Source organism: Erpetoichthys calabaricus, chromosome 18, assembly GCF_900747795.2.
Source record: "Erpetoichthys calabaricus chromosome 18, fErpCal1.3, whole genome shotgun sequence".
NCBI lineage: Eukaryota > Metazoa > Chordata > Cladistia > Polypteriformes > Polypteridae > Erpetoichthys > Erpetoichthys calabaricus.
In genome coordinates, this window is record NC_041411.2 from 45,703,287 (window position 1) to 45,716,753 (window position 13,467).

At 38.2% G+C, this 13,467-nt stretch overlaps 1 protein-coding gene across 2 annotated transcripts in view; it reads left to right on the forward strand.

The window, feature by feature from the left end:
- Positions 1 to 13,467, forward strand: part of chek2 (checkpoint kinase 2) — a 55,913-nt gene that overhangs the window by 41,413 nt on the left and 1,033 nt on the right. For both annotated transcript variants that reach the window (XM_051921037.1, XM_051921036.1), the window contains exons 13-15: positions 7,548 to 7,633; positions 9,245 to 9,322; positions 13,233 to 13,292. In XM_051921037.1, coding sequence (XP_051776997.1) covers positions 7,548 to 7,633; positions 9,245 to 9,322; positions 13,233 to 13,292 — 224 coding nt within the window. The remainder of the gene's footprint in view (positions 1 to 7,547; positions 7,634 to 9,244; positions 9,323 to 13,232; positions 13,293 to 13,467) is intronic.

The following is a 13,467-nucleotide window of genomic DNA, read 5'->3' on the forward strand; positions in this document are numbered from 1 at the left end:
TGGTGTGCTTGTGGCACAGACGCACAGGTACTTTCGTGCCACTCACGACATCTGGGGAAAACGCCCGGCAGCATTTTTCCACCAGAGAAGTGGGTCCTCGTCTCCTTGAGTAACTGGCACCAAACAGTAGGCTGTTATTTCAGCTCCGACTCGGTCCTCTACGGCAGGGGTTCCCAAACTTTTCAGCTCACAACCCCCAAAATAACCGTGCCAGTGACTCGTGACCCCCACTATCCTCGGAAGTGGTTAAAATATACAAATGTTGCGCGCAACGGTGCACATGCGCCAATAGGCCTATCCAAACAAGAGCATGACAACAAAAAAAGAACATAACGCTCTAACAACCATATAACTTTTTAAAAAATTATTTACTCATTCGTTTAATTTCAACAAAACACCTCACCTAATGAGATGGGTGGATTAATTAATTTCTAAAAAGTTTTAAAAAAGTACAGTGGAACCTCGAGATACGAGCACCTCTGTATACGAGAAATTCAAAATACGAGGAAAGTATGAGCGAAAAATTCAGCTCTAAATACGAGCATTGGTTCGCGTAACGAGCCACGAGCCAGGCTGTGGGTATAGCTCGCGGCTTAGCAAGGGGGCGTGGTAGCAGTTGCGAGCCGCAATCTGCGGTGTCTGCGTTTCTCACTTAAGTGCACAGGTGGGAAACTGCCCACATCCACGATTGTTCCTGTGGCTGATGGGCTGCAGCTGCCATGTCCTCCCCGCATATATAGAGAAGCGCGAGCCGGTTAAGGGGGAGAAAAAGTAAAAAAGAGAGAGAGAGAGAGAGAGAGCGAGCTGGCAGGCAAGTAGGCAAGTGCAGGCTCGCGTGTAGCTGAACAGGCGAGCCAAACAGCTGAAGCAGGACGGTGTAGAGAAGGTCAGCTGCATTAAGAGTGTCTCGCCTGTTGCAGAGCCCGCATGGGAGAAGCAGGTCAGACGCTAACAGAGAAGAAGCACCGGGGATTGTCATCTGTTTTTTGAAGACTGCTTCTTGTTGACGTTTTAACCTCGTGTTAAAGGATTGTTATTCTTGTGTATTTTAAACCTCCACTTCACAACTGTTTTAAGGATTATTTATTTAAAGATTTATTGAATGCTCTACTGCACTTTGGACACCTGTTTTGATTCTTTTAATAATCAGTTATATTATTTACCAGTGTTATTTATTAAAGGTAGACTACAGTATATATAATTTATCAGTGTTATTTGTTAGGAAAATTGATTTTTATGTTAATATATTTGGGGTGCAGAACGGATTAGCTGGATTTCCATTATTTTCAATGGGGAAGTTTGTTCTAGATACGAGAAATTCGCTATACAAGCTCAGTTCTGGAACGAATTAAACTCGTATCTAGAGGTTCCACTGTATTTGATTTCTTGGAAATCATTTCGCGACCCCCCCCCCCCCCCCCCAATGTCTCACGACCCCCCAGAGGGTCGCGACCCCTACTTTGGGAACCACTGCTCTACGGTGCCGATGCCGACGGGACCTGCCATTGCATCAGATTTTTTTTTGCAGCATACTTCCTAGAGTTATCTTTTTTCGTGAGGGTGCAGGTTGCGCCTCTCCCTCTTCCACTCTGATGGCCACTGGACCTGCTGCCTCTAAGCTCACGATCTCAGCCTGTAATTCAGCCTTGGTCTCAGCCAATGCGTTGTCATCCGTCTCATATCCTCCACGGTAACGAGGGTCGAGGAAAGTGCATTTTCGCAATATTTTGCGCACTGAATTGGATTCATACTTGGCCTCCAGCTTTGTTAGAATTCCAGTTTTGATTGACTTTGTTAGCTGGAGGTCATTTTCTGACGCAGCCAACACATTGTCCCTGCAGAGCTGTAGTATGGGGAGGATACAGGAACTGGTCACATAATTTTCTCCTGACAAAATATCAGTGAAGTCACCAACTGGTTTCAGTGCCTCGTGAACAGCTTTCAAGACGTCCATGTCCTGCCAGGTCAGGGACAGGCTGCTCCTTCTGTCATCAGATAGGACGTGTCTGATCGCTTGGGCCTGCTCGAGGATGCGCTCCACCATTGCCAGTTTGGAGCCCCAGCGAGTTGCGCAGTCCTGCCGACGGATGGATGGATGAATTAATTAATGAATGATGAATAAACGATTAAATGAATGAATAGGCCTAAATAAACAAATGAATGAATAAATAGGCATAAATAAACGAATGAATGAATAAATAGGCCTAAATAAACGAATGAATGCATAAATAAATAAGTCCATTAATGTATATTATTCCATTTGGTCAAATTTGCATGCACATTTATTTTAGGCTAAATAAGTCCCTTATGCGCATCAAGTCTGCATTTATTTGATAAAAAAATACAGGAAAAAAATTACAATTTAAAAAATGGTTTTCTATTTTAATATAGCCTACTTTTCAATATAATTTATTTATGTGATGCAAAGCATATATATATATATATATATGCCCCTTTTTTTATATTTGAGCCCCTGCCCCTGAGGAACTCTCTGCACGTTTTATGCTTACCGTTATGAGACTATGTTTTGGGAGTCCCAAGTCCACTTGCTTCTTGTGGAGTTCATGCTTACGTTGCCAGCTGTGTGAAAAGGCCCCGACAATATTACGGCATAGTCCGAGGGCGCGCTCGGTTTTTTGCCTCTGGTCATGCAATCCATTTGTGACAGCCAAGTTTAGATTGTGACCAAAGCAGTATAGCCACGGCCAATGCAGGGACCTGATTGCGGCATGAATGTTGGCAGCGTTGTCAGTGGTTATGGCTGAAAGTTTTTTCTCGTCAAGTTGCCATTCCTGAAGTGCAGCTCTGAGTGCAGCAGCAAGATTGTCCGCTGTATGACTCTCAGGAAAATATGTAGTTTGGAGGCATTTGGATTCAAGTTTCCAGTCAGGTGTAATAGTATGGACAGTTAGAGACATATATGGTGTCATGTTAACTGACGACCACATGTCAGTTGTTAAGGAATAACTGTCTGCCGCTGGCAGCAGCACTTGAACATTGTCTCTAACTTTACTATATAAATGTGGAACGGCTGTTTGTGAGAAATATTTCCGTCCAGGCAGCTCGTACTGGGCATCTAGGACCTTTACCATGTCCGTAAAGGACTTTTTTTCCACTGTGTGGAAAGAGACCATTTCCTTCGCCAAGTATTTTGTCACTGCATCAGTACAGGTTTTCCAACGGACACTGTCCCTTTTGTACTTTGTTGCTTTCCCGAAGGCCCCCATTATCGTCGGCTGCGTACTGGCAGTGGACCTAGATGTTGTTGGTCCTGCATCAGGAGGCGTTGAAACTGTTGCACTGAGTGAACTCGGGTCCATTCTCGCAGCAGTGAGTGGATGGTGGTTTCGTATATGCGACCTTAGGTTCAAGGTATTTCCATCTCTCGTGGTCACCTTTTTGTTGCACAATTTGCAAATTGCCTCGTCCATATTTACCGCCTCTCCCTTCTCGTTCGGTCGAAACCTGAAATACTGCCAAACTGCAGAAGTTGTGTTCTTTTTCGAGACCAGGTCACTTGGTGCATGACTCGCCATCTTTCCCCACCTCTCTCTTTCTCCTCCACGCTGTCACGTGATGACAACCACGCATACGCATTTTTAGGCATTAAATAAATTATATTTAATATTTAATCCTTGTCTCCCATATAAGTGCATTGTTTTTATAACGGTATAACGGTATTGAAACTGACACCGTTGCTATTTTTAGATCCCGCGGGATACCATATTACCGTATTACCGCCCAAGCCTACTTTGTACTATACCTTATATAGAGCTGGGGCTGCAATAGATGGTCCGCTGGTATTGTTAGCAGCCATTTGTGGAAGCACTCCTTGATGGCCGCTTGTAGGTGAGAACAGCACATGCCACATTTACCAGTCATTAGTATTATCTGCCCATTGTGATGTTTGGAAATAACACATAATTTGAGAAAACAGGTACAGTAGTGTATTTGCCCCATTTTTTTTTAACCAAACTAAAAATATAGAGTTACAGGATCATGATCTTGTGTAGAGTACAATGAAATTCTTACTTTTAGGTGCTAACCAACATGCAACACATTGCCACGCTCTGTCTCCATGATTACAGAGTATAACTACCTCACCACAAAACATCTGTTTTCCTTACTTTAAAAATAAATCTCCGATCACAGACAGAATACATACAGTATACAGTGTCCTCCATAATGTTTGGGACAAAGACACATGTGGGAGCCTTATATAAAAAGTGTTGTCCTTTCTACTTGGTGTGATCGAAATGTATGCAAATACCCTTACATGAAAGTCTGCAGTGTGCACTTTAATCACTTCAGAATTGCTTGATTAGTCATTTTCAACTGTGGAACAGACAGCTAAAATCAAGTGAAAATGTGTCCTTGTCCCAAACATTATGGAGGACATTGTATATCTATTTTATTGTAGCGGCAGTGTTTCTCATAACATGTCACACAAGTCGCAGTCCATGTGCAAACTAATCAATCAGTTAATTAGTATCTTTAGATGGAAGCTGTATTGTAAAGCAGATATTTTTATATGAATTATTCACTAACCTACATGTATGTCAAAACACCATTTTGATGTTATGTAGTCCACATATTTAAGATCAGTGAACACTTAAAATAAAAATGATGATTAAACTGTTAGAAAAGAAAAAAAACTGCTTGTGTTCCACTAGTGACTTAAATTTTATACTCTGAAGTGTTCCAGGCAAGTCTACCAAATGTGCATCCCATTATGTAGAAATAAACGCAAAGCCAGATGGAGTAGAAACTTTTTTAGGTTGAATTTTATATTATTGGGATTTCATTGACTTGACTTGTTTGAAAATATTTTGGGTCTGCTGTTCTCAATTTCAAAGGTTTATTTTTGCCACAATCTGTGACGCTCACATAGAGTAGAGTGCTGTAGAAAATGTACAGCATAACACATGAAACTATCAGGCTTATTCAAAGCAGATCAGATTATAGTGTAAAAGTAACCTTTTTGTTTTTAAATCGGTAGCAGTTTATCTGATTCAGCATGGTGTACAAATGCATAATTCCTTGCTACAGTTTCCAGTTATTTATTAGTAAGTTTATAGTTGTAATTACATTGCAAAAAATGCATATGCAAAAACTAGACAAAAAAAAATCAAATGAGAGTTGTTTTGCTTTTATTTAACAAAAAAATCTGCCAATGGGGTAAGCAAAATTTATTTGACAAGCATGCTAAATAATTGTAAATACAGGTTTTTTGACAAGTCAATAATTCTTACAATAAGGAAAACAAAATTTAATGTCATGATATATACTTTTCACTTGCTTAGATTTCATTTTTTTGCAGTCTTCAAGAAAAAAATTTCACAAAATGAAATTACAAGAAAATACAGGTCTAGATGAATATGAAAATCTTAATTTTAGGAAATTGCAGTATTTCTACCAGGGTGCATTGAAGATCAACAAGTACTACCTATAGTACACCCTACTAATTCTTTCACCAGGCAGTGGAATTGTGAAATCTTAATGACATCTTCGTTTAGGTTTCAGATTCTTTCATCAGTAAAGAACATGGGCACAAATTGAGGGCAACTGTAATACGATTGATGCCTGGTGCAGTCACCAATAAATGGGGAAAAATATCTGTGATTATCTAATTGGCTTGAGTTTTTTCTTTTTTTCCACTTCTTTGTATATAACTACATCTGACTGCAGATGCTTTGAATGAAATAGGAAAAAGAAAAAACGCTAAAACACCTTTTACAAAAGTAGTCCGGTTTTAGCCCATTGATACAGATTTTTAGAATGCATTATGTGAATTCTTACCAGGTGGATTTGAAAAGTCATGTACATGCATTCTTGTTCAGAACAGATGTTACTTTCATGTTTTCACAGCAAAAAAAAAAAAAAAGTGTTACCTGTTTTTTTTTTTTCATGTTTTCTGATTGTTATGGTAAGTTCCAAAGAAAAGGTGACAAAGAAAATAATGTTGAAGTACTAATGAGTAGGTATTTAACCATACAGTAAATACTTTAAATAACAAGTCCTTCTTAGTGTTGTTTCAGATGTACACAATTCTCCAGTACATAAAACCTGAATTATCAGAAGCTATATCAGGCATTTTAATGTCATTTAAATATCTTCCTGTGATGCTATAGTAATTTCTCATTTAATTAGAGTTCTGAATAACATGCCTATCTCACTTAAAAAGCAGCTAACATCTCAATCTACTCTTATGGTGATTTTGTGAGAAATACTTCACAAATGAACTCCTTTATTAATACCACTTCTACTTTCAAGATTGCTGCACCAACTCCCTGGAGGTTGAGGAAGGTTTAAGGATTTTTTTTTATTTATTTTTTTTTTATTATTTAACCGTTGGCCCTGTTGTTATTGCTAGCTGTCCCCTCCGTCATTCACAGTGCCTCTCTATTCAATGTTTCTGGTCTCATGAGTCAAGAATTTGTTGTTTTTGGGTTGATTGGATTCTAGAATTGCAGAAACTCCTTGCTGGGTTGTAACAATGAATGATGTCATGTCTGGCTTGTATTCTTAGTTCAAGGTGGAAAGTTCATAGTGCTTAAAGTGTGAAGAAAAGCCGTCAAATCAGAAGTTAAACAGAAGCACTTTGATTGTCCTTTGTGTTGCATTACACTTTTATTCTCAATCAGGCTTCACCCAACACCACCCTGCAAAAGCACACAGTACTCTGTTTTATATTACAGTATATTCATTGGCGTGCAAATGTATTCAATCCCCTTGAACGTCGTCATAATTTTCTGCATGACAAAAGATTTGTACATGTATTTATCCATTCAGTATCTTTAATGGGAACTCTTATGCTGTAACAATACATTTCCAAACTCTAAATGACCATTATCTGTAGATATTTAACTGAAGAAGAAAAACTCCAAAGTTAGTGTTTTGACATTACCATTTTATTTTTATTTTTATATTGGTGGTGTTTCCACTAACTAATATCACTTTTGAATGTGACATGAATTAATTTTGAGAAATGGTTTTGTAAATTTTTACTTAAAGTGTTCTTGCCATTCACAGTGGCAAACCTCTGCAAGAGTAGGGGTTTTTCCCTTATAACATGTAAATCAAAGTACAAATGTAGATTGTTGAGAAACATTTAAGGCTAGATCTGTCACCCAGACAGTATCTTATCCTCTAATTAGTAAGCCCACTCATCATTTGGATGTTGAACAGGAAAATACCAACATTGCAAGAAATAGTTATATTTATTACTTTGGTTTAAAAGTTATACAATTATAAAATATATATTTTAAGACCTGTTTTATCCAGTTCTAGGTCTAGATGGCCAGAGTCTATCCCAGCAACACTGTACTGGGTGCCAGTCCAACCTACACTCATACAGGGGCCAGTTTACTGGAATAAACAGACTGCGAATCTTCTGCACTTTTTAAATTTCCAGTTGAATTGTCATACATTTTCTTCACTTTAAATATGTAAAATTTGATATTGAACAAATATTTTAAATAGATCATTATTTCAGATAATACAGCCTCATTTTCTCCCTAAATGTAATTATGATTTTGCTGTTCAAGCCCAGGATGTTGTAAAAAAGTTGCTGGTTGTCAATCCAAAAGAAAGATTAACACTGGACCAAGCACTGGATCATCCATGGATGCAGGTGAGAGCAATTGTTACCCTCTCTTTGCCATATGTGTAATCAACTTGTTTTGTTGCTTTGGTTCTGCTTTGAGAATACTGTAATTTATTTTAAAGTTTTGTCAACTTTGCTCTCAAGTGGTAATTTAAGCCCCAGTCCAGTTCTTTTTTTCATGCCCACAATATTATGTGTCTTGCAAAATGATCCCTACTCCTCACTTTACTTTTAATATTCGAATGTTTGCTGTTTCATTTTTGTAGGATTGTTTAACCAGTGCCTATGTACCCAGGTATCAGCAGTTGACAAGTTAATAAAGTAATGCAGTTTTAAAAATTAACCATTCTAAGTCTGTTGTTAATTGCCTTGAGAATTCATCAGGAGATAACTTGTGGTAAAGTGCATTAGGGGTTCGTGGTGGTGCAAGCCTTTAATAAAAACAACGAGGCAACACTGTCCCCATGAGTGTAGGAGTGCAGGAGGAAAACCGTGTGGCCGTGGAGATCTTGATGAGGAAATTTGCTAGTCATACTTAATGCTGCATGAGAGCAATTGGTACAGCAGTCCCCCATTGGAGCTCTGCAAGTCCTTTGACCCACCTGCATTCACTAGGGACAGAAGAGGTCTGAGAGCAGAAGAGAACAAAAAAGAAAGGGTGGTCAAGCAGGATCAGGTGGTCAAGCTAGTGCAATGAAGAGGTGGCAAAGTGGTCTAAGATGCCATGTGTTGGATTGCTCCAGGGACAGGTCAACCTTACTGAGCATTTTGGGTGCAGGGGTGATTGTGGACTCCAGGGTGCTGCATTGACTGACTAATGTGGCACGAAGAGGGAGCCAGGCTCAGTGGATCGCAGCGGGTTACAAACGTACGTAGGTGGCTGGGACATCAGCTGGAAGGGACCTGCATTTGGCAGTATCTTGTCCCTGTTAAGAAGACCCGGAGCGTGAGCAGAGGAAATGAGGAAAGAGAGGGAGAAGTACTAGAGATGATTCTTACACTTTGTTATTCCAGGTTTTATTTCTTATTAAATGAGTTTTATCCTTTCACATCACAGTTTTTGATTTATTTACTGAAAGACTTTAAACTGCATTTTGTATACCATTATTGTTAATGAATAAGAGCTTTGTACTTTTTACACTATAATTGTTTTGTTGTCCTGATTGTACTAGTATATCTAGTTTCATAACTGTTCATGTTTCTTTGGGCACCCAGGCATCACAATGCTTTCTAAATGTACAATGACCTAAATTACCATCATTTAAAACCATGCTTTCAGACTTGCAAACCATTCCTGTAGAGTGCATTAATGTGTCGTGAGTGCTGTGTGGGATGTTCATTGGGAAGAATATGCAGTGGGACTACTGAGACATTCTGAAGAATGGAGGAAACATTGTTCTTTGAACTGATACTCCGGATCTCCTTTTAATTCTGCCTTGTTGATATTAGCACTCTAAAATCATCACTAACATAGCAACACTCTTTTTATTGTCTATTAATATACACACACAATGTAGCTGTGCAACTACAAAACCTGTAGTAGAGCATGATGTGTTCTTTAGAAGAGGCAATGTGTTGAGTGTCTTTTGATTTGTTGAATTTTGTCTGATCTGATGGTTATTTGTTGTTAATGTCTAGGATGAAAGTATGAGAAGCACTGCTCAGGAACTTATGTATCCAATTAAGATGATGCTTCCACCCACTACAACAGAACAAGTGAGGGTTTTTTTTTTGGTTGCTTGACTCTAATACTGTATTTAAGTTTCAGAATTAACATTTAAAGTTACAATACATTCTGCTGTAATTATTGGTTATGTTTCACATTATTCCTAGACAATTATTTAACTAAACTAATTATTAAATTGTTGTTCTCGCCACCTCTGACCCTTTTTTACACCAGTGTAAAGGGGGATTTAAGGATACCGTTTAATTTAGTTAGCTGGCACACAGTGATACAAGGGCAGTCATGACAATTGGCCCTCTGTTGATACACATATACTGCTGAACTTTCAGCACACAGTCATGATGTAGCATGAAATGAATTTTTATAATTCTGTTTGTGCCACAAGATCTAATAATAGCTTATAGAGGTGGTAATGTTTAAGTGCTAATTTGGGTTGGGTTTTCTTTCTGCTGTATATTTCGATTCAGCACAAGAGTGCCTTATACCTCCCTGCTTTTATTTGCTTTGTTTAGATTTTAAGAGACTATCAGTCGACTTTGAGAGTATTTTAAAATGGTGGTATGTGTAATAGGGACAGAGACTGACCACATGTTAGGTGCAGATGTAAAGCACAGTAAAAACATGTTATTGCACAGATTAGATATATCCTATATTTACATTAAATGCAACAATAATGGCAATGAAAATGCTGCACCCAAAGATTACATTTGTATAGGTTACACCATGTAGAAAATGTTTTAATGTCATGTTTTCATGTAGAATGCAAATTATATCTATGTGACTGATGATATGGACAACAGCAAACAATATCAACAATGTCCATGAAAACAATCTCACGTTCCTCGTGTCGCATAATCCATAAGTCAAGTCAACCAGTCATATGCCTACAACATTCCTAATACAAATATTTTTACTAAAATATTGTTAAATAAACAACTTCCTGAAAATGTTCACGTGAACGAAAATAGAACCTGCTCAAACACAAGCAAGTATTAGAATTGAAGATGCAATCATTGGTCACTAATCCAGCTCGGTAACAACTTACTCATTGGCTAAAATGATGCTTCTGCACTGCAAAGTGAACTGAGACATGAGTAGAGCAAACAATTAACATATAAAAAAGAAGCAAAAACTTTTATCAGGAAGAGAATATGCCTCATACTTTGTGCATATCCAGGATGCTTCAACACGCATACTGCAGCTAAATAATCTCGGGGTTACTCCGGCTGTGGACGTGAATATAAATGTAGCGATGGAAGGCAGGTCAACAATTCAAATGCTGACTTGCATCTGAACGTGTTCCATTTTCATTCACAAGTGCATTTTTCGATACGTTTTAGGGAGGCAACCAGACTTTTACATTTGACCTTGGAGAAATCTGTGTTTGGAGAGATGACTTGCCAAAGGCAGACCATAAGTCACTGTATGATTTATTGAGAACATGAAACAGCTTAGGCCTAAAATCTGTTTACCCAATCGCTAAACTCTGGCAAGGTATACCTCATCTGGACAGTGGATCAAATAATATATGTAGGTCCAATCTAAGATTACACTCACACTGAAGCTAGCTTGTGTGACACAGATATGATTTTTTTGGGAAGTCGAAACATCAAAAAACAAAAAAAAAAGCAAAAAACATCAGAATGTTTTAAATCTGATTTAGAACACTTCTACATAACGTATTAAATTTGATACAGACATATGCGGTATGAATGTGACCTGTGTCTGAATGCTTCAGTTTAAATTGTCTGGATATTTATGATTCCCGACTCATTTTACATCAATGTTTACATGACCTTTGTCATATCTCTGTTGAAAATCAAGACTGATGATGGGATCGATCCGCATGCCAGTGAAAAGAAAGTGAGACGTGTTTGAGAGGACTGTCCCCTGCCGAAACAGACCAGTTGCTACATGTTTTCTAATGGGAACGGCATGCCTTATGTGCATATTGTTTTGATGGACTCCTGCAAACAGATGTTGCCATAAGTAATCAGATCTCCCCCTTGACTTTCTAAAAGTGTCAAAACAAATTTTGCATTAAAACCCTCCACATTTTGTCCCGACCAGTCCTAGCTCTACTCTCGTGTCCAGTAATTTCAACAAATAGATATGGCAGTAACAATCTTTTGTTTTCAGTGTAGCTTGCAAGGCGTCATAAGCTGACAACTTTGAAGACAACCTTTACAGAAAATAATGCTAGCTATCGCAGTAGCCAGAATGATCTTGGTGTTTGTGGTGGTCTTTCATGGTGCATCCATCTGGCAAATGTGTGGATAGATAAGATTTTTATACACATTTATATTGGATGTTGATTGCTTGCAAAATTAATCTAAACAGCTAAATAAAAAAATTCAAATATTAGCCATAAATTGGACTTAAGTCACTTTTGAATGCAGTGTAAAAGTAGCATGATAGACGGTTTGGGTTTCAAATGCTTGTTGTTGTTTAACTTCAAAAAATAAAGCCACGAGGGGTAAGAAGCCTAATAAATAATGCTGGTTCATGGACACCGCTGTAACATTTTCCCAATCAACAAGTTCTAGCTATAGAAAATAGATTCTCACAGCAGAGCGAAAGGGTCAATTTTCTAAAACATTCACTGAGTTTGATCTGCTGCATATTGCACTGCAAAAGCTTTCCTGGTGAATTCTGCTTGCACTGAATTACCAGAGACTGGTTGCATGGTTGGTAGATCTGATGACATCAGGTTACGTCTGGAGCTATATCAGTGATTGATAAATCGTACGATTATCAATGAAATGATCTCATGGCATCAGGTTCCTCTTATTTCAGGGGCCATATCAAAATTGCTCCAGGACAGGTCATTCACAATTACCAAATCAGCTTAAATGTCTGCCTGTGACATCACCTAACAGAAACTGAGAACACACATGCAAAGTCCCACATTTGAAGAATAAAAAAGGCCATTCCTCTGTCCTTTAGAAAAATGCATACAAAGTCCTCAGACCTTAGAGGAAGTACTCAGCCTTCATCTAAATTACCAAGGTAACGTGAATTTTTCACAGTCTTATTAAAATGTGGAATTGTGTGCCTTCATGCTTATAGGCCCTGGTTTGTGATGTCTGAAGCTACCTTTTAAGCTGATTGGTTCAATGTGAAGGACAGTCTGGGATCAACAATTTTGATGTTCCAGGAACAACAGAAACCTGATGATATCAGAACGGTCTTTGTGGCTAGCTAATTAATAATAATGAAGCTTTTGTTTTTCTCTTCCACAAAGTCTTTACAGTACATATCTAACATTTACATTTTCTGTTTCACTTTCCATAATCGCATGATGGCTTTTGTCATGGTGACCTGTTCCATGCTTTAAACAGAATAAAGAGTGCTATATCAAAATAACTTGTAGTGTATGATGTGGGACCCAGATAATTGGAAGCCGTACTACTGAGAATAAGAAAGGAAATGAAATTACACTCAAAATACATCTCTGCAGTTAGCATCTTCTCAGAGTAACATATGCTGATATGCAGTTTTTTGTTTTATTAAATTATTATTTAATAATTTACTATTATAACTATGTTACAGATTAAAAATCAGGCAGGGAGGTTTAATTAATTGTCTTATACTGTCGTTATTGCAAAAAAAAAAAAAGCTAGACCATACTATAATCGATGTAGCCTTTGGACTGTGGCAGATCATAGTTCCAAAGTCCAAGTTAAAATCTAAGTCTGTGTTTAAGGAAACCGAGAAAGGGCTCTGGACAAAGCTTTGGTCCACACTTTTGATATCACTGTGCTGGAAAATTGGCACAGAAAAGGGAATCTGATCAGTGCTGAATTCAGTTTTGCCTCAGCCAAGTGTCTCTTACTAAGAATATTCGAAGATCTTTAATGGATGGAAATAGAAAGATGAGTATTAGTCAAGAGTCAGGTTTTTCTTTCTAGTCCTTTAAATGTTTTTTTTCCCTCCCTCTAGCCCACTACGAGCAACAAGAGGCCTTGGGAGCATGAGGAGAGCATCTCAAAAAGAAAGAAGGTGTAACCATCCAGACTTTTTATCAAATGTATCCTGCTTACAATGACAAAATTGCTAACTAAATATCTCCGCTTATCATTTAGTCCAATTGCTTTCTTATCCCAATGCGCATTTGCACGAAGATTTTAATCTACCAGTTAGGAAACAGTGCCAGAATACTAACACCGCATGCATC